The sequence below is a fragment of the Rhineura floridana genome, chromosome 13, assembly GCF_030035675.1.
Source record: "Rhineura floridana isolate rRhiFlo1 chromosome 13, rRhiFlo1.hap2, whole genome shotgun sequence".
Lineage (NCBI taxonomy): Eukaryota > Metazoa > Chordata > Lepidosauria > Squamata > Rhineuridae > Rhineura > Rhineura floridana.
This window is the reverse complement of record NC_084492.1, coordinates 12,490,653-12,512,679: the sequence shown is the minus strand read 5'-3', so window position 1 is coordinate 12,512,679 and position 22,027 is coordinate 12,490,653. Positions and strand designations below refer to the sequence as shown.

General features: G+C 43.8%; 1 protein-coding gene across 3 annotated transcripts in view; it reads left to right on the top strand.

The window, feature by feature from the left end:
- The window catches only part of CDYL2 (chromodomain Y like 2), a 115,553-nt gene extending 106,196 nt beyond the window's left edge, over positions 1–9,357 (top strand). Inside the window, exons 7-8 of one of the 3 annotated variants that reach the window (XM_061594162.1) lie at positions 4,484–4,845; positions 5,404–9,357. In XM_061594162.1, the coding sequence (XP_061450146.1) occupies positions 4,484–4,642 (159 nt within the window). In that variant the 3' untranslated portion in view covers positions 4,643–4,845; positions 5,404–9,357. Of the gene's footprint in view, positions 1–4,483 lie in introns of all 3 variants that reach the window. The other 2 variants (XM_061594163.1, XM_061594164.1) reach the window with 2 other exon arrangements.
- Positions 9,358–22,027: the final 12,670 nt, after the last annotated feature.

Sequence of the window (22,027 nt, the reverse complement as noted above, 5' to 3'; positions counted from 1 at the left end):
CAGAGATAGGGAGCCATTTTCAGCCTGATGGACACATTCCTTTCCAGGCAACCTTTTGCAGGCCACATGCCAGAGGTGGGCAGGGCTGAGGCAAAAGTGGGCAGAGCAATGAATATAAACTTTACCTTTGTACAGCAGGCTAGTTTTTACACACGCACACATATACCTTTCAATCCTTCATCCAGGCAAGGAGGAAGCATTTTCAGAGGCTGCATTCAGACATGCAGTTAGTTTAACAGATTAAAATGGTAGTGCTTCTGTCCTGATTTCTAAAATTCCTTTCACACTGCAGTACCTGTTGCATTAAGGAACCATGGCTTTTTCGGCCGATATACCGGCATTTCACACAACTGTCTTTCACACTCCTGCAGTGAACATCTTGTTTTCATCCCTCACCTGTTATACACATGCACACTGTCGTTCCCCCATAATTCACTGCTTGAGAGTGTTTGGACATGGGGGGGTGGAAAAGAGGAAGGAAATACTGCTACCCACACCTATGTCGAAATACCAGTACAATTTTCGTCAGGCAAAATCTATTGGCGCACGCCTAAAGGGTAGGAACGCATTGCATGCCAGGATGCCTGTCACATGAGTGGCGGCAGCTAGCACAAAACTCCTGCGATCGTCTGGGTTCCCAGACTTGCAAATGGATTGTTTCTGGCATTATTTATCACAAAAATTAGTGCTAAACTTCCACTGTATTCTACTAGATTTCTGGTATTAGCTTTTACATCATGTGCAAGGTCAAATATAGGGCACAAATTACCAGGTAAGAAATTGTCGGGATTATGGAATACAGTGCAGTGTGAAAGCAGCCAGAGTTGAAGGACACATGCCAGCCAGTCAAAAACACTGAAGGAGGGTGCAGAGCAGAGCTGGTGAGGGGCGTTGCCTGAGGAGAGAGGGTGTGGCTTGAGAGGAGTGTGGCACAGAGAGAATCCCAAAGGCCAAATAGGGAAGCTTGGAGGGCCACACTGGGCCCAGCCTTGAAGTTCCCCATCCTTATTCTAGGTGGGGTGTAAGTTCATGAAGAAGCTCAGGTGAGTAAAAAATGGCAGTTGTGAGGCAAGTTGATGGATAGGAGTAGGGTTAAGCACTCTCTCTTCTGCCTACCCGTTTTCTCCTGCAAAATTTTTCTCCGCCCCTGAAGTGAGGGAAATGTTTATCACATTACCTGGCAAATACATGAAGAACCCAGCTGGATCGGAACAAGCATCCATTTTGCCCCTCAACCTGTTTTCAGCCGTGGCCAACCAGATTCATCCAAGAATCATCTTTGCTAAGCTTCCTTTTAAAACACAGACATCAGAAACTGCGTTATAAGGAGTCAGACCATTACTCAAGGAGCCCAGTGCAGGATGGAGGTAAGGCGGCGCTCATGATGTCACAGGCATCAACCAGTCCAGGCTGTGAACAGTCCCCTTCAGCTGCACAGTGGCAGAACCAGTTTCCCTGAGATCAGCTCCAGATAGAAAATGGTTCATTTGCCCAGACTACAATGAACGTTCTTTAGGATTCTCCTGGTTCTCAAATAGTGCATCCTGTGAGCAGGACCTGAGTTTCTACCCAAAAACAAACAGATTCTTTTCACTTTTTATAATTGAACAATTGTAGCTTGGGGCCATGGACCTCTCTGGCAAGCAGAGCAGCTCTTAGTTTCAGTGAAAAGGGGCAGCAGACCCAGTGAGGCACTGAGGATTTTTAATTAAATGGATTGTAGATTACATCTCACTCGGCATGAGGCGCACAAAAGAAACACAGACTGAAAAGGCACTGAAACCCCCACGGATTGTGTCAATAACTGCATATATTGATCTGACAATGCCCTAAGCTCGATCCTGCATTTTCTATCGCCCATTTTTATATCCCATGTCCTTATTTCATCTTCTGCTTTTATAAGGTGATGAAATTTAGCTGCGCATCCCTGCTCTTTTCTTCGTTCATGGCAAGTCCCTGTCTTACTAGGCCTTTACCACAGCAGGCGACGCTTTCCATCACACACTGAGTAACACCACCAACGGGACCTTTACCCCACGTCTAGTTCTTGCCCTTTTTAGTATATAAGGATGTGTGGACATGTATTGATCTTATTACTTCAGCTATATTACTTTCCTTCTTGGTTTTTACTGTTGGTTTACTGTTGTTTTCAAAATCTTAGGATTTTGAAAACAACAGTAAATTTATTGGTTACATTTGAAAGATATTACACAACCAGAGGCCACTGTATAAACATTTTATTAGGTTTTACTAATTATATTATATATTAACTGCTAATCCCTTCTTACATTCGTACTCAGTTTCATCCTGGACCCCACTCAAATCCTAGATCCAGTGTCTTTTTATCTCTGTCTTCAACTGCCACAGAACTAACTGGACCTAAACTCAATCTCTAATTTTCTTTTTAGGGCCACATTCACACCATACTATTATTCCACTTTAAACAGTCATGGCTTCCCCCAAAGAATCCTGGGAAGTGTAGTTTGTGAAGGGTGCTGAGAGTTGTTAGGAGACCCACTTACAGCAACAATTCCCAAAATTCCCTAGGAAGATTGATTATTAAACCACTGTGGGAATGGTAGCTCTGTGAGGGGAATAGGGGTCTGCTAACAACTCTAGCACCCTTCACAAACTACAGCTCCCAGGATTCTTTGGGGCAGGGAAGAGTGGTCTAACACTGGTCTCACATCCCAGAGAACTCTAGCAATTGATGCTGTATTAGGGGAGTAAATGTATTGGGTCAATGTCTGTCTTCCTCAAGCATCGCTCACTCTCTAAACATATCACTCTTCTCCCACCCCCACTCTCTCAGCGAATCATCATCCATATGCAAATGCTCACTCCCTATCATTCATTCTACTCACTTTCAAGCACTACTCCCCTTGAATAATCAATCTAAATAGATAAATAACTATGTAAGCCCAGAGTCCATCATGCTGCAGTTTGCAGTCTAACAGACAGGTAATGCAGGTCTAAAAGGGCAGGGGGAAAGCAAGAGTGTCCTTAGCCAGCTCTAAAGGGGAAGGGGAAGTGGGAGGGCTTAGCCAGATCTAAAGGGTAGGGGGAAGTGGGGGGCTTAGCCAGGTCTAAATCCCACACACGTAACTCATTAGACCAACATTGACAGGTGTCAATCATGTGACATTACAGTTATGTCATGTGATTGACACTGGGGTTGCCCCGCCTACCTGTTAAAGTTAGCTCACAGGGTGGGAGCAAAAAAAGTTCCCCACCCCTGGTTTAATTAGTTTGTCTGGGCGGGGAGGTGGCAAGGTCTAAGGGTACAGGGATTGGTGAGGGTTTAGGGCAGGGTTGTAGGCAGAGTTGGTGAGCAACGTGAGCAGAGGCGGAGCCCCTAGTATGCATATAAACAGGTGATATCACAGTAGCCATGTAGGGAAGTAAGCCTATTAAGCAGGGTGGGGAACCTCAAGCCTGGGGGCCAAATGCGGCCTTCCAGACCTCTCTGTCCAGCTCTCAGGACTCTCCTGAGGTCACACTTCCTCTCCCCGGGCCACATCCCTGACTTAAGCCTGTCCCATGCCCTTCTTGAATGTTTATGCCTGGCTGGAATGTGTTATTGGACTGTAAAGGGATGAAATATGAACTGGGGGGGCTTCCCATGTCATTCCAGCCAGGCAAAAACATTCAAGAGGGCACAGGACAGGGGCATATCATGGTGAGAAGGAGAATGTAGGACAAGGCTTAGAGCAGCCTTTCCCAACTAGTGGGCCACCAGATGTTGTTGGACCACAACTCCCATCAGTCTCAGCCAGCATTGCCAATGGTCAGGAAAGATGGAAATTGTGGTCCAACAACATCTGATGCCCCACTAGTTGGGAAACGCTGGCTTAGAGCATCGTCAGATCGATGTATGTGGGTTATTGACATAATACTTGTATACAGTGGGCTAAGCAGTGTTCTTCAACCTTGAGTCCCCAGATGTTGATGGACTGCAACTCCTATCACCCCTGACCATTGGCTAAACTAGCTAAGGATGATGGGACTTGTAGTCCAAAAACATCTGAGGACGCAAAGCTGAAGAACCCTGGCTACAGTCCAGCCACACAAAAGGCAGACATTTCTGCACTTCCTCCATCTGTATTCTGTTTTCCTCCATCCAGACAAGCAAGAATGTGTGAATGTATGTAGAGACGTCTGACTTTTGCCTGGCTGGAATGTAGCCTACTGTATAAAAGTATGTCACATCCATTGCTGCACCCACATTTGTCTCCGGCCCCACCCACTGCTGGCATGTAGCCCCCAGAAGGTTGCCAACAAGGGGATGTGGTTGGAGAACTGCATTGCAAAACTTGGATAGGTGCAAATTTCAAAGGATGGCTGTGTTTTGGTTCTCTCATTCTTTCAGAAAGTGCAAATTTGATAGATTTGGCTTTAAATGTAAACTGAATTGAATTTCTCCCCCATCCGTAAATGTGACTAAATTGAAAAGATGAAATGGGTTTATAATTTCTTTTCTTAGGTATTGGAAGAATCTAAATGTCTGGTCCGGAGCTTCCTGAAGTCTGGCCTTGAAGATGTAAATGAGAAAGAATGCCAGATGTTAAAACAGCTCTGGAGTTCTTCCAAAGGACTGGATTCATTATTCAGCTATTTGCAAGACAAAATTTACGAAGTCTGACATTGCTGCGCAACTTGAAAGATGGGGGAGGAAGCATGTTCCAAGAGAAAAGGGATTTCAGGTGTCACCAGGGTTTGAGACAATAATAAAAAAGTCAAACCCAGATCCAGCATAACCTTCAGAGGAATTTGTGACCCTGTATCTATGGTTGTGTCAGTTTCCTTGTGAGTTAAATAGAGAAGTTCAACGGCTGTTCCTAGCAGGTTTGATTCTTGTTCAACAAAGGGAGAGGCAGATGTATTGAGAGCTGTATCTTAATGTATGCTTGGCTGGATAGAACTGTACATTCCGTGTGCTAGAAAGCACTAGTGTACCCCATCAAGGCACACTGCGAAAATCAATGTCTTTTTTCTTTTTTAATTTAACTTATTCTTGCTACTGTGAGCAACTTACCTTTGCATTGACCCAAGCAGATCAGTTTAGAGTTTGGGTCGAAGCCACACTTTTCAGGCCTGCTTTAGAAATATTTTAATACTTTTGTTTTTTGTTTGTTCAGAGATTAGCCATGGAATGGATTTAACGGGGGGGAGTATAATTTGTGGGTGTGATGTATAAAAATATATATATATTGCAAAGAAAAGAGAGAAAAAACCCTACTTTGAATTATGTTTTTTCCACCCTGTTGTTGAATTTATTTAATTAATTTATTTGTGTCTCTCCGTATGCGTGTGTGTGTGTGTCTGTATGTGTACATACACATAAATTGGACTGTTGGTCTGGTTAATATATTATTATTTTTATTATTATTATTTTCTTTTCAGATTTCCCCAGATCGGACAGCTGTTTTGCACGAGTGTACAAGCTCTTTGGTTTACTATAAACAGACTGAGCTGTGCATACAAGAAAAACACGATAAAACAGGAATGCTGCAGGGCATTAAAAAGCAGCAGAGAGTAGATCATCATTTTAGATTCCTTAAGGAAAACCAATCAAATGCTGAAGCTGTGAGTTTTGCATGAGTCCTCCTCCTCTTCATGACAACTTGAGGCATAGGTAGGGTGTGGTGATTTAAAAAAAAAAAAAAGCTAATATGTTTACGATTTTTTTATTAGCTACACATGAATAACAGGGTGAATGGTGCCTAACTTGCGGTGCCAACAAAGGGTTAAGCATTCTTTTGTGCTGTGAATCTGAAAACCTAAGCTTCACACGCTTTTTTCTCCAGATTGGGTATAATACCTTTTGGAGCTTTGAGGAAGGCCAGCAAGAAACTCCTAAATGAGCCTGAATTAGATGAGGAAAGGCTTGCATACTTCTTAAATTCTCTCATCCTCCATGGCCAGTCTCTCCACCAGGAAATTGCACAAAGACATAAGATTTCCTTCAGAACAATCTGTGGCTGTTTACTCTTAGAATGTGACCCCAATGACTCCTGGAAACAATGGCTGGATTTTTGCCCCCCGTATTGCATCAGTTTATAATGTATATGAAGTCCCTGGAGAAAACACCAAAAGGAACTTGCTCTTCAGGTTAAGCAAAGAAGCTGGTGAGCCCAATCAAGGTGCATTAAAATAAAAGGTTTACATGTGTGGGCTCTTCTAGCGGTTGGTGTGTGGCTCGCCATCCTCTGGCTACTCTGAATTAAATGCTACTTCTTTTAAGACTGTAAGAAGGAAACAAAGGAAATAGTGGGAACAGAATGAGGGTTCTCGTTACCTCTAAGATTGGTCAGCTTTATGGAATACAGAGAGTAGCTTTCAGGACATTCCTAAACATTCTCTCTCTCTCTCTCTCTCTCTCTCACCATCCATTCAATGTTAAGTAGAAAACACTTTCCATTTCAATTCCATTTCTTTTTAAGCTTCAGAGGTTCCAAATGAGACTTCTAGGTTCTGGGAGTTTTTTATTATTTTATTTTAGGGTTTTGCTTTGTATTTGGCAAAGCTCCACCTAATTTGAACACATCTATAGATATCTTCTTACCTATCATTGCAGAGTCTGGCTTCTTGTTCAATATTTTTGGAAAGCAATATGCACAGCGGCTTGTGGAACTCTTATGCACAAGTGTTGGAAGCAAAGACCACATTCTCCAGTTAATGGCTGGTGCCTCTCTTATTCTCTGTTGTGCATGGTCTCAACAAACTCATGTACCATTTTCTGCTGTCGCCCAACTGACTTCCTTAGATTCCATGTGTGAAGTGGAGTCCTTGGACATATCCTCATAGCGAGAATACTTGTGACAAAATATATGGGAAAACATCTTTATAAAATAATTCTTTCATGTCTCTCAACAAATGGTACAACCCCAAATGACGTATCAGACATTTTTGTGAACCAATGGGAAGTGTCCACAGCATAGGAAGGCTTGCATTGTGTAAATTCTTGGGAGTATGAAATTTTGGTTTTAGACCAACATTTTCTCATGATGTACCTGATTTTTCAACACTGTTTCATCAGCAGCCTTTTCAAATTATCCTCAATGTTTTTCTTGGCAGATAAATGGCTGAACCACACTGAATACAATTTCTTCATTAAAATTAACTCTAAAAGCTCTAAAGCTTTTAAACATTTCAAAAAATCATACCTAGGTGGTTAATCTAACTTCAGTTTAATTTTTTTTAAAGAAAAAAGTATAGTGATTATTTTTTTAAAAAAACTTTCCCATTTAGTTTCATCTTTCTATTGTCCCTGGGTATTCAGCTGTATAGGTGTACTGTATAGATAAGACTGAATACCTTTATGAATATTCACAGTATTTAATAAAAATGCAAATTTATTGTTATGTATGCTATATTATTTCATGTAAATGCTTTTGTACAAATCTTTTAAGGATTGGCAATTTTGGCATTTGTAGATATGGAAAAGTAAGCAATTCATTTCTGTGTGTTTGTCTTGCATGTATATTTTTGCTGTACATAAATTGTGGCTTTAGTTGGGTACCCTTCTGTTTCAATGAATAAGCTGTCCAACTTTAATAAGTATATATTTTCAAAAATAAAAACTTTTATATTTCCGTGGTAGATTAGGGTAAGCGTTTTAGGCAATCTTTTTCCACGATGGTAAACCATTATTTTAATCTTAAGCATCCTGGGGTTGGTGCCAATTCTTTTCCACTTAGAATTCTAATACGCTCTTTTACTCTTATAAATATATGCAGGCAGGGTGTTTTTTTAAATTATTTCTTTGGTTTTTCCAGCATTGAAACAACCGAGTTTAAGGTATAATTTGTAAATTTACTGCGTTTGTGAATAAGCCTTACCACTAGGTTGAATCAAATGTTGTTAACTGCATAAGTAAGATGGAGGGTTCAGTGAGATGCAGTGGCAACAGACCCATGTGTTAGAACATAGGTTGCAACCATGCAGATATTAAGCAAGGGGTGGGGACAACTTCATGATGACCCCTCTCTTCACACACCTTTTTCCCCACCAAAACTCCCCCTCCCCCAAAATTACTTCCTACCTTCCAGATTCCAAAACTGAGTGTATGTCCTCTAGGGGGGAAAGTTGCTGTGGAGAGTTGATTCTCAGGACAGGAAACATATAGATAAAGAAAGTGTTCAGCAGAACCCACATTCTAAGAAATGGGTTGTGTCACCATCATATCTAATTAGACCCTAAGAAATTTCTCTCTTCTCTCCCCGCCCTCACCTTTCTCCAGTTGATGCATTCAGAGACTTGGCAAATTTAGAATTCGAGGCCTTAAGTTTTTCCTTGTGAAATGGATAATACGGGTTGTTTCTTTCAAACAACATAGTTAGACTTCTCGGCATGGGTATTATTCTGTATAAACTCTGCATAAAGTCCATCCAGCCACATTAATCAATCTCAGGCACTTTTTTTTTCAGTGGCTGGATCTCTAAAAGTCAAATCTGGCTGAAGCCAACTCTCTTCAGGAGACACTAAAGTTTACATTGGGACTTACAGACAATCTTAATAGTGGATGCATTATCTCTGTTTACCCAATTAACTGTATGTTTTTAAGCCATACCACTACTTTAAATACCACATGGGAAGTCAGTTGGTAACTCACTGACATCGTCAACAGGATTTTGACTTCTAGGGAATAATATATAGAAATATATATATATCTTCCATTAAAAAATAAGGACCAAAGAGTTATCCATTATCCCAATCAAGCATTGGTTAGAAGACAAAACAATTTTATCTGTACAGCAAAGGATCGTCTGTTGATTCCCTTTCAACATGCGTTCTATATCATTCTTATTCATTTCAGCATATTTGGGCAGAATAGCCAGTGTGGGTCTATCTGCTTAAGAAAAAAAGTTGGAACTTGAAAGATAGTCAGTAAATGATGGAGTGCCTATTGGTAAGGCTTATTACCAAACTTTGGAGATAAAGCAAATAACCAAAAAAAAATTAACAAAATTGCAGAATTCTTCTGTGAAACTTATTTGATTTTTAATGAGTATCTTGCACAACAGAATTAAAATGTAGACATTTTCTGATCAGGCCAGTAAGTTATTTTGTTGTCTGGATATCATAGGATAAAATGGAAACAGTTTCCAATATTTGTGATGAAGGCAAGTGCACAGTATAACATGAATATGAGGGTATGGGGCACCCCTTAACCGCAGTGTTGTAAATAATATTTTGGAAGCTAGTTTAGCACTAGTTTCTTCTGATTTATCAAATCTTGACTGTCTAGATCCAATTGTACACAATATATTTGTCAATGGTCCTGTAAACTAGTGTATGAACACATTTTTCTGGGTGCCTTAGAAGTTGTATTTTTCATGTGTGTTAATATGCAGTATTTATACATTGTGAGAAGCTGCTTTGAATAAAAACATTGAAACTTCAATTTGATGACTTTGAGGTTGTTGGGGGTTTTAAAAAAAAGGACAGCCATGATGAATTGTCTCACAGAGTGTCAAAGTGCATTTTCATTACTGCCAACATCAAACTTAAAGTGAATATGCATGCAAGATTTTATAAGCAGTCCCAGTCGATTCTTTACCCATGATACTGACATACAAGCCTGGCACCATCACCTGGAATCCTAGGGCAGTTGCCAGAGCTCCAGTGCCTTGGCAGGGGCCACCAGCACTAACTTCTGCCCCTTCACATTGGACAGCTCAGTCTAACATCCCCAATGTCCTGGTGTGACACTAGGTAAGACACTCTGGGGCACTGTGAGAAATCAATCACTGCATTCTGCTGGTGAGGACCTCCTGCTGATACCATCTTTAGTATCTTCAGTGTGGCGGCACTTAGGAATTTCTTTCCATCAAATATTAGACAGGCCCCGTCTGTTGTCTTTTCAGCACCTACTGGAAACCTTCCTCTTTCAACAAGGCTTTTAAATAGAGATCTTTCCCAATCTGTTTCTGTATTGGAATTGTTTTTAGATGTTTTATTGTTTATGTATTTGCAGCCATGGGCTCTTTTGGAGGAAGGGAAAGGATATAAATTTAATTTATAAGTAAATACATTAAAATGGCAGCTCCCAGCTACCCTTAGTGTGCCACTGCCATGTAAGCTGGGGGGGGAACATCTACATTAAGAGGGGTCCACCATAGACAATGCAAACACCGCATCAGAGTTTTCAATTGTGCAGGAAGCCTACATGAGTCTAACAGGCTCCCTGCTTCAGAAGTCCCTCTCCCTAATTCATGGAAAGTAGTGACGGCAAAGTGATGGAGGGGACAGGACCAGCAAATCCTGCCCCCCCCCCTTTTAGGTGAGGAAGCTGAACGCCTGGATAGGAGTTAGGCTTCATGGAACTCCCATTCCCTTCCAAATAAACTTTCACATGATCATGCTGTAAAACAGGAAAAACTAGCAATGACTTTTTCTGGGTGGGGGTAGTGGGGAGGAGTCAAACAATCCCAACTGTGAAAGACAGAATAAAGATTCCCCTGTTTCTTCCACAACAGCTGGTATAGCACAGTGGGGAGGAAAGCCTGGCTGGGAGTCGAGTCTGTGAGTTCAAATCCCCGCTCGTGTCCCCTGGGTGTAAAGGGCCAGCTAAAGATCACCCCCACAGTGAGTGGTTCAGGTTATGTGCCCTGCCACCTGTGCAGCCGTGGGCAAGCTGCATAGTCCCAAGGAGCCCAGTTGCCCCCCAGCTGGCAATTGCGGATAAGGAAGGGGCTGGCTTGTGCAGCTGTGGCAAGCTGAGCAGGCCCTAGCCAGTTGGGGAGGACTAGCCTCAGAGAGAGGCAATGGTCAACCCCCTCTGAATACTGCTTGCCATGAAAACCCTATTCATAGGGTCGCCGTAAGTCAGGATCGAATTGAAGGCAATCCATTTCCATTTTTTTCCATTTTGTTTCTTCCACACCCCTGAAATCTACAAATGTCCATACAAGACTGACAAAGGCTACAGCTTAAATTCATTTCCTCCCTAAAATTCCCCACTGTATTTAGGAACCTAGGTACCAGGTCAGACCATTGGTACTGCCTACACTGACTGAGCATTTGAGCATTATTTAGCAGTTGATCACGTTTTCCCCCCATTTGAATTAGACCAGAGTAGGCCTCATCCACACATATTTGTATTGGAGGAGCAACTTCAGTGTCTTCTGTTCATAAGACCAGACATAAGACCAGACATTCCCTTTGATGTTTGACCCTGTCATCAGATTTGTTGATTCTGTTATGCTGATCAAATACCGACAGGGCATGCCCAGATAGCTGCAACCAAAATTTCCCCACCAAGAAGTGTGCAAAAGCACACAGTTGGGCAGTTGTACATTTGCTTGTGCAGTTTTTGATGGCTTTGTGCAAATCTGAGGAATTAAAAGTAGAAGAAATCCTCAGTTGGGGAGTTCACTGGAAATAGTTACAAGCACAGATGGAAAAGAAACGAAAGCGTAGAGCAGCCTTTCCCAACCTTTGGGTCTCCAGATGTTGTTGGACTACAATTCCCATCATGCCTGAAAATTGGCCATGCTGGCTGGGGCTGATGGGAACTGGAAGTCCAAAAACATCTAGGGACCCAAGGCTGAAGAACACTGGCTACAGTCCAGACACACAAAACTCAGACATTTCTGCACACTGACATGTATTCCTCCATCCAGGCAAGCAGGAATGTGTGAATGTGTGCAGAGACATCTTTAACTTTTGCCTGGCTGGAATGTAGCCTACTGTATAAAAGTATGTCACATGCATTCCTCCACCCGCTTTTGTCTCTGGTCCTGCCCAATTTCCCCACACAGGAAATGTGCAAAAGCACACAGTCAGACAATTGTACATTTGCTAGTGCAGTTTTTATGGCTTTGTGCAAATCTAAGGGATTTAAAGTAGAAGAAATCAAATTCCCATCATTCCTGAAAATTGGCCGTGCTGGCTGGGGCTGATGGGAATTGTAGTCCAACAAATTTTCTCCAATTATTTGAATTACCCCTGTATGGGGTAAACTTGAATTTACAGGGGGAAAGCATTGAGATTGGCATTGTTTGAGGGTAACATCATATGGCCTATGCAAATTAAACAGCTACAAACAGTCAGGTATCAGAGAGCTCAAAGTGGTCAAGGCCCAAAGGCAACAAAAAGAAGCCCTAAGAACTGGGAGGGGAAATCTGTAGACCTCAAGATGTTGTTGAACTACAGCTCCTATCAGACCCAGACAGCATGGGCATGGTCAGGGATGATGGGAACTGCAGTCCAGAGCTTGGAAAAGTTACTTTTTTGAACTACAAATCCCATCAGCCCAATCCAGTGGCCATGCTGGCTGGGGCTGATGGGAGTTGTAGTTCAAAAAAGTAACTTTTCCAAGCTCTGCTGCAGTCCAACAACATCTGGAGGACTAGAGGTTCCAGCATCTCTGGTATATATTCTCTTCTCCCAAATATTTGCCAGATAATTAGCTATTTGAGATATGGTGATACTCAATTTCTAAAACCTAACAGTTGACATTTAGCAGTATTAAGCAATTAAAGTGTGATGTTATTTAACATTTGATATGTGACTTGCAATGGTATTTTGTTTCTGACAGCATTTTGCAGGTAGCATGAAAATGATTTTGGTTTTGGTTTTGTGTTTTTACTGGAAGGAAGAGAGGAAATGAGCATTTTCTTTTGTTTTGGCAGATGTTCCATATTTCCTGCAGTTATTATGTATTTTACACAAATGTGCAGGTATAATAATATTTTACCTGTATGCATTATTTACATACAGGCTCCAGTGACTTTGTTATAATAATAATAATAATAATTTAATTTGTGGGTCGCCTATCTGGCCAATGGCCACTCTAGGCGACGTACAATTTAACAACAATACATTACATCATAATAAAATACATCATAAAATACAATATAACAATAAAACAATAAAACAGTTCCAGTACAGAGTAGTAGGCTATTCGTTGTAAAAATTTAACCCTCCCCGTAAGTCCCAAAGGCCTGTCTGAAGAGCCAGGTCTTCAAAGCTTGGCAGAATACATTCAGGGAAGGGGCATGTCGAAGGTCATACGGGAGGGAGTTCCAGAGAGTGGGGGCTGCCACTGAAAATGCCCTCTCTCTTGTCCCCGCCAACCTAGCTGTTTTAGTTGGCGGGATTGAGAGAAGGTCCTGTGTGGCTGATCTTGTTGGGCGGCATGGTTGGTGGCGCTGGAGGCGCTCCATCAGATAAACTGGGCCGAGACCGTATAGGGATTTAAAGGTTAATACCAACACCTTGAATTGGGCCCGGAAAATAACTGGAAGCCTGTGTAGGTCGAACAACACTGGGGTGATGTGTTCCCGGCGGCGACAGTTTGTAAGTAGTCGAGCCGCAGCATTTTGTATAAGTTGTAATTTCCGGACCGTTTTCAAGGGTAACCCCATGTAGAGCGCATTACAGTAATCCAACCGAGAGGTGACCAGGGCATGTACCACCAGTGGGAGCTGATGAGCAGGAAGGTAGGGCTGCAGTCTACGAATGAGGTGTAATTGATACCAAGCTGCCCGGCTCACTGCCGAAATCTGAGCCTCCATGGACAGCTTGGAATCAAGAACAACCCCAAGGCTGCGGACCTGGTCCTTCAGGGGCAATTTCACCCCGTCGAACACCAGGTCAACATCTCCCAGCCTTCCCTTGTCTCCCACAAGTAGCACCTCAGTCTTATCAGGATTCAACTTCAGCCTGTTCCTTCCCATCCATCCACTCACGGATTCCAGGCACTTGGACATGGTCTCCACAGCAGACTCTGGTGAAGATTTAAATGAGAGATAGAGCTGAGTGTCATCCGCATATTGGTGACACTGCAGCCCAAATCTCCTGATGATTGTCCCCAGCGGCTTCATATAGATATTAAATAGCATGGGAGAGAGGATAGAGCCCTGTGGCACACCACAATTGAGAGGCCAAGGGTCTGAAACCTCCTCCCCCAATGCTACCTGTTGATGCCTGTCGGAAAGAAAGGAATGGAACCACCGTAGTACAGTGCCTCCTATTTCCGATTCCTCCAGGCGATGTAAAAGGATACTGTGGTCGACAGTATCAAAAGCCGCTGAGAGATCGAGGAGGACAAGAAAGGTGAATTCTCCCCTATCTAATGCCCTCCTCATATCATCAACCAGAGCGACCAATGCTGTTTCAGTTCCATGTCCAGTCCTGAAACCCGATTGGTATGGATCCAAATAATCCGTTGCATCCAAGTGTGTCGACAACTGATTAGCCACCACTCGCTCAATGATCTTGCCCAGGAATGGTAGATTCGAAATTGGGCGAAAGTTATTCAAAACTTGGGGATCCAAGGAGGACTTCTTTAAGATGGGCTTTACAATTCCCTCCTTGAGTGCTAATGGCATTACACCCTCCTCCAAGGATGCATTGACCACCGCCTTAATCCCCTCGCCCAATTTCTCTTTGCAGCTCACAAGGAGCCACGATGGGCAAGGATCAGTTAAACAGGTGGTAGGCTTCACAGTCAAGAGCACCTTGTCCACATCCTCAGAAGGAAGCGGTCGAAACCAATCCCATTTGACCGGATTGCAACTGGCCAACTCTGTTTCATTTACTGTGTCCACGGCGTACGGAACTGAGCTCCGTAAATGTTCGATTTTGTTGGCAAAGTGCTTTGCTAATTTGTCACAGGAGGCCTTAGACGGTTCCAAGGGTTCCTGAGCAACTGGACCGACCAGGCTTCGGACCACTTGGAACAACCTCCTGGGACAGCACTCTGCAGACGCAATAGAGGCAGCAAAGAACCTCTTCTTTTCTGCCTTTATTGCCACTTGGTAGGCAGTTACTGCTGCTCTAACCTGTGTCCGGACATCTTCGGAACGGGATTTCCGCCACTGGCGTTCTAGTCGTCTCACCTCCTGTCTCAGATTTCGCAACCGTGGAGTATACCAAGGTGCTAACTGAGTTCTGTTCAGGAGGAGAGGACATTTCTAAAGAAAAGATTGCCAAAAGATACAGCAATGTGCTTGAGCAAGATAAACATATTCAGTGTAATTCTCTTGCTCAGCTCCAAAGGTGTCAAAACAATATTTAACGTCGGGGCTTTCTTTAGTTTCATTTTTGTCATTCTAAAGCAGAAGCTAAATTTAAATGAAAGCATTGTAAAACATTTATGTGCTATCATAAGGAAGCTCTTTACTTTACAATCACGCAGGCCATTTTTTAAAGGAGTTCATAATGTGATAACCATTCCGTGCAGGAAAATGAGCCAGGAGAAAGATGATAAAAGCGAAATTACTGGTTCCAACCAGTTCTGTTCCAGCTAGATCGGTCTGTGCAATGCTACTTAATAGCCAGCTGTCCTGGATCTGGCTGTGTGTCAGAGGGCAGGGCCACCTACTTGAACGAGTGACTCTTGGCCACTAGGCCCAATAGGGGCTGCACTTACTGCAGAAAATCCAAACATAGGGAAGAGCCATAGGTCAGTGGCAGAGCATCTGCTGTCCCTTCAGAAGGTCCCAGGTTCAAATCCCTGGGATCTCTGGGTAGTACAGTGAGAGAACCCTGCCTGAAATCCTGAAGAGGCGCTGCCAGTCAGTGTAGACCGATGGTTTCCAAACTTTTTTCCCCGTGGACCCCTTGAAAATTGCTGAGGGCCCTGGCGGACCACTAAATGATTTTTCTGCCTGTTGTAGCCAAATTGTAATTCCATAGAATTCAAACTGTAACAATTAAAAACAACAACATAAGAAATAAAAGCAGCAATAAAAATACAATTCAAAATCAGCCAGAAATATTCCACGAAATGGGATGTGCCATCTCCCGTCTTCAACCACAAATCCACAGTCATGCTGCAAACCACTTGAATGAAGCTTGCAGTCTACAGAGCACCGTTTGGGAACCCCTGGTGTAGAAAATACTGAGCTAGATGAACCAATGGTCTGAAAGGCAAGGGCTGTAGCTCAGTGGAAGAGAGCATGTTTTGCATGCAGAAGGTCCCTGGATCAATCCCTGGCATCGCCAGATAGGGCGAGGAAAGACCCCCAGCCCGAAACCTTTGAGAGCTGCTGCCAGTCGGAGTAGGCAATACTGAGCTACGTGGACCAATGGTCTGATTCAGGATAAGGCAACTTCCTATGTTCCTACATTCCAAGCAAAATGCATCTCTGGTCTTCTGCAAGGGCAAAGCATCAGAAGCACAAAGTAATGTAAATTAAAGTAGCCCTGAAGTTTTAAAAATAATGAATACAAGAAAAGCTACTCTGACTTTTTAAAAGATATTTTCCTTAAAAAAAAAAAACATTTTTCTTGAAGGCAACACACTCATCCTCTCCAGTGGTAGAGGATATAATCTCTGGCAGGGGTCAATGGGGAGGAGGAAGAAATTTGAAAGTATTCATTCCATCTCTCTGGTTGGTGAAACTGACAGAGATTTGTAGCAAGGGATTTTGCCCTCACCCCCATCCATATGCTGGAGATTGTATACAATATGCAGGGAAGGGGCCCTTTGCAAGATCATGTGGATATCCTTTCTGAATTTTTTTTTCTTTCTGAGAGCTGCTTCACACATAGGTGACTGTCACTTGATGTCTGCAGCCTGAAGTGATGACCTGCGTGGGCGAATGAGCTTCAAGAGATCTGGCACTACAGACAGAGTTTTCAGAGCACAATGGCTCATATCCCACTAAGTTCCACTCAGAGTAATGAGTGTCAGCTGCTGGGGTCTTAGGAAGATAGGAAGCTGCCTTATATCAAGTCAGGGCACTGACCCATTTACTTCAAGTGGAATTAGCTCCTTTTGGGACATCTTGAAGAACTTGTTCCTTTTTAAAATGCATCACACGTGTAATGTTTCCTTTTCATGCTGCCATGGGCTTGTTGTCCTACTGTGTGTGAACTCCTGAATGGCATCCAAGCTTGTGCTGGTCTAGGAACACAGAGATCATCTTTCACATGGGAAAAATCTAATCCTTTTAAGATTTTTCTGCTGGAGCACATGGCAGAACATGATGCTTTGTCGCTTATTTATTTGAATACTAGGGCTATGACATCAAAAGGCTGCTACTGCAGTATGAGAAATAGGAGCGGGGTCCAAAGGCTTCCTGAGAAATGTGAATTTCAAGGAGAAAGTAAAGCAACTAGAGGAGATGCTTGCCCAAAGGCAGTACCAGGTGCAAGTGGCAGCAAAGGGAAATGGACAGAGTCCTTTCAGGGAGCAGGAGGTCATTAGATGGCTGAGCATGGAGGAGTGGGACAAGAGAGGATCCCGGGAAGGAGGGACTTGTCAGGAAATAAGCACAGAAATACCATGAGGGGTTTGGAAGGAAAGGACAAGAAGTCTGTGTGGGATCCAGAAGATGGATGGGAACCCAGGAGCAATGAGAGAACAATGATGAGTGAGTTGTTTTGGGGCAGAGCGCTAGATGGATGTGAGCGATGAAGCCGAGACAACAGAAGACCTGAGAGAAGAAGTCTGTAGTAGTCAAGGCAAGGTATGACCAGAGCATGGTCAAAAGTTCTCAATGATTAAGAGACAAAGAGGAAGGAAGATTATGGATGGGAGTTGTAGTTCAGTAACATCTGAAGGGCCATCAATTAATTGTCCCTATTCACTAATAGGAAAAAAACACCTTGCTGTTTAAGAACATACCTATAGCCAACAGATATTTCTATCAAACTTTAAACAGCAGGGAAATTGGGCAGCTATAGTGAAGACACCAGGGGAGCAGGAGACCTGACCTCCTCTCTGAGATATTGTACTACCCTACAAATATGTAAAAATGCAAAGACAATTTGGCTTGGTCTTTCACAGTCCAATCCACTTCCTGTGTAGCTTGAAAGAGTTTGCTAACAGGGGATGGGAGGAGCAAGAAGGAAGAGGGAAGGGGAGGAAGAAGGGAGGAGGAAGGGAGAGGAGAGGGGGAGGGGAGGGAAAAGGCAGGTCTGATCATTTGCATGCTTATTAAGTTCAATGGGATTTACTCCCATGCAATCATGCTTAGAATTGGTAAAACTGACCATGGAGGAGCAAGAGGGGACAGGAGAGGAAAGGAGGAAGGGAGAGAAGGAAAGGAGGAAGGAGGGGATTGGAAAGGGAGGGGGAGGGAAGGGGCAAAAGGAAGGGGATAGGAAGGAGGGGGAGGGGAGGTCAGGTTTAATCATTTGCATGTTTTTTGAGTTCAATGGGATTTACTCCCATGCAATCATGCTTAGGATTGGTACAACTGACTTGGAGGAGGGGCAGGGAGGAGAGGAAGGGGAAGGGAGAGAGAAGGAGAGGAAGGATAGGGAAGGGAAGAAGGGGGAGGGGAGGGGAGGAGATTGGATGGTGGGCACTGGGCAGAGGGGAAGCCCCTTTCCTTTCCAAAAGGAAAACATTGTGAACAGTATCATTGTTTTTCAGGGTTTCCCCCACCTTTTTATTCTACAGCAGGCACATGTGGTCTCCCACCCAAATGTGAACCAAAGCTGTCCCTGGCCACATCCACACCAGACCTTTATTTAATGTTAATAATCATGGTTTCCCCCCAAGAATCCTGGGAAGTGTAGTTTTGTGAAGGGAGAGGCCCTAGTTGCTAGGAGAGGCCCTATTCTCCTCACAGAGCTACAATCTCCCGAAGAGGGGCTGACTGTTAAATCACTCTGGCCAGTGGAGCTCCGTCAGGGGAAGATGAGTCTCCCAACAACTTGTAACACCTTTCATAAACTACACTTCCCAGGATTCTTTGGGGGAAGCCATTACTGTCTAAAGTGAAATAAAGGTCTGGTGTTGTCCCATCCAGAGCTGGAACCACGAGACGGAGACGCGGGTGCAATTAAATCTTGCTTTATTAAAGTAATAGATACATCAAAGACATTGCGCTTCATATAGAAACCTGCCTTACTCACTAGAAATCCCTATCTGCACTCTAGACATGCTCTGTGGCGTGTAAAGGAAGTTGACTCAGTGACTCCCCTCTGTGAGCTGCCAGCTTAAGTAGGGAATGTTTTCGATCATAATCTCTGACTCCTTCGCAAGTCCTGTCTCTGCCCTGTCCGTTTCTCGCGGCGGCGGACGCGAAGCAAAGGGGGGCGTGTTTCCAACAGCTCATTGGAAGACACCTGCTCTTGGGCTGCAGGCTCGAGGTCAGGAGGGGGCGTCATGCTGGAAGTGTCCTGGGAACTGCTTGGCAAGGGAGGAGTTGGCACGATCTCTGGGGCATCCCCTGACGGGTCCTCAGGAACAACTGAAGGTGGCGCACTCTCCTCTTCGGAGCTCGCGCCACCCGTGGGAACTGGCTGGAGTTCAGGCTCACTGCCCCCCCAAGGTCTCGAGCAAACTCAACAACTCCTGGGCCTTCCGTGCCTTCTGGCAGCTGAGGCGCCTGGAACTCATGCCTCTCCCCTCCCTGCTCCTTCAGGGAGAGCCAAGGCTCAACAGGTGTGGGTGTGGTCCCCTGATTAGGCAAGCCAAGTAGCTGTGAGTCTGGCTTTAAAGCACTGACAGTTGGTTCTTACTGAGCATGCCTGACACTATCATTCAATTCAATGTAAAATTTCTTAAATTAATTCAAAATCAGCCATGCATATTTTTAAAAAAACTGCAGAAGATGAAGGTCAGAGTATGGGGCAAGGTCACTAATAGGGTTACAGGTACTCTGTGAACATGATTTTTAAAATTAATTTTAACAAATTATGGGACCACTGACAGAAAAAATTCCAACAAGGGTCTGGATTTTTTTCCTCATGGTTTACAGTTTGAACTCTGGATTCTCTCTGAGTGTTTTGTGTATCGCCATGAAAACTTAGAGGGTTGCTAAGCAAGCATTTCTGAGGTCAGGAGTCAGGACTATATGTTTTATAAGGTTTTGTTTTGAAATGTGCTTATGGGAAGCAGCAGAATGGCATGAGGGGGTACTTTCAATTTAATATTACAGAATGCGAAAAATCCATGCTGACTATAGTATACAGCTAAAGATTCTGCCACTCTGGTTGCTTCCATCTTAAATTGTCATTTGTTTGTTTGTTGCCATTCCTGAAAAACACAAGCCACAATTTTGCTGGAATCTGTGGCTCCAGCATGACTCTCATCACACAAGTAGGCCCTTGTGTGATCCCTTTTTTTCATTCACTTTGGTTGCCAGAAAATAATGAGAGAAGCACACCTCCAGAGTTATACGGCCATTTCCTTAAATGTCCTGTTAACTCCTCCTTTGAAATCTTTTCTCATCAAGGCAAAATGTCACAGGTTGAAATCCTCACAATGTTTTCCTTGCATTTTTTAAAATCCAAATTGAAACATCAATCCATTCAGGTCTAAAGTATTTTTTACAGAAGGCTCTGAGCAACAGGATGATGGCACTGCGCCAGTCAAATGATGAGTCAGCGGTTGTGGGGGAGAGGGGGGGAGAGAGAATCCAATGTCAGCTCTGCATTTTAATCTTCACTTAACTGAGCATTTCCTAAGAGCAGAGTAACATGCTCAGCAGTAAATGAAAGTAATGTCGTGTGGATGTTCTCCTTTAAGTCTGGGTGCCCTCTTACATTATAATTTGGCAGATTCAGCCTACATTCTGAAAATTTAATAAGAACACTTGTTTAAAAAGGAAACTTGTACACAAAAATAACAATTTTAAGAAGAATATTCTTGCAGAGACAAAATTACTGGCTGGCTCCTTTGTATAACTATGACTGCAACCTTCAATCATGTACTGCAATTCAGTACCAGTTGTTCAAAGGGACCACAGAGCTGTCTTCCAGGAAACATCTTCTGTATGCCCCTCCAACAGTTCATACAGAAGAAAACAGGACCAGGCTCACCCTCCTCCCACTTTTCTAAGTGATAAGAACATCCACAGGTGCATTGCACACTCTGATTTGGTTCCCTTTGGAAGGAGGTCACTGGAGGCTTCTTGGCTTTGTAATATCTGAGTTCATTTACCAGTATACAGGTTGAGTACAGGTGGCGGCCAACCACATAATGCTCCAACAGGCAGTCAAGCCCACTGCTCCACAGAGATACAGCATCCCCAAATGCACTTACCTGGGCTTGCTTGCTTGCTCCCTCCCTCATTCAAAAAACACAATTGTAGTTTTCATTTTTAAAATGGTTCTATTGTTTTTCACTCAACAACCTCATTTGCCACACTCCCCTGACTGGAGTGTGTGGGAAAAGAACTCATCCTTCTTGAGCCATTTACCTGTGATTTCCCTGACAGGGCAGGTGCCCAGAAATTTTACCACTGACTGTTAAGGAGCATTTGCAACTGTTCTGGCCCCATTAACCCTTTCCTGTCCAACCCCCTCCTCTAGGGTTGCCAGGTTCAATCCCTGAGACTGATCCTGTATCTTTCGGAGAAGAGAAAGTCAGCCAAGTGCAGGTGTTCTTGCAACCCTGTAATGGGAAAAACCACAAGGTGGAATTCTCTCTCCCCCCTGCACAACTTTTAAAGATACAAAAGACCTCTTGGAGGCTGGGCCTGGCAACCCTACCCTCCTCCCATTCCACATATTTGTAACCATCCTCATACTAAGGATCACTGCCAGTGGTGTAGTTAGGTAGTTTTAGGCTGTGGGCTTAATGGGCTTATGGCAGCCCTCTCTTTAAGAAACCTTTTTCAACCCAAAGGCCGTGTTTCCTTCTGAGTGCCCTTCCAAGGAATACAACTCACTATGGTCGGCTATGATTCAGTTTGCATATTGTTTCGGAAAGTGCGGATTAGTTAGGATCACCCTGTCATGGCCCCATCAGAGGACTCCTCCGATGAGGATGACTCAGGAGTAACAGCAGCAGACCCAGGAGCAGCAGACCCAGAAGGAGACACGGAAGAGACTCCTGAGAATCCAGCTTCTTCTCCCCCTCAGCTGCAGAGCACCCCAGAGACAGCGGAGGCCCGGCAGCCAGACGCAGACAGTGAACAGGATACTCCCCCCTCACCTGCAGAACGTAGACAGCAGAAGGTCAGGCAGAAGAGAGGCAGGCCTGTCCCCTTAAGGCCCAAACACTGAGGGCTCACACCTGCTGTCAACCCTGCTCTTTATAAGGCACACCTTGGCTGCAGCTTGTTGCTGACTGCAATGTCAGGCGTGGCTCGTGTATTCCTAGTTTCCCTGC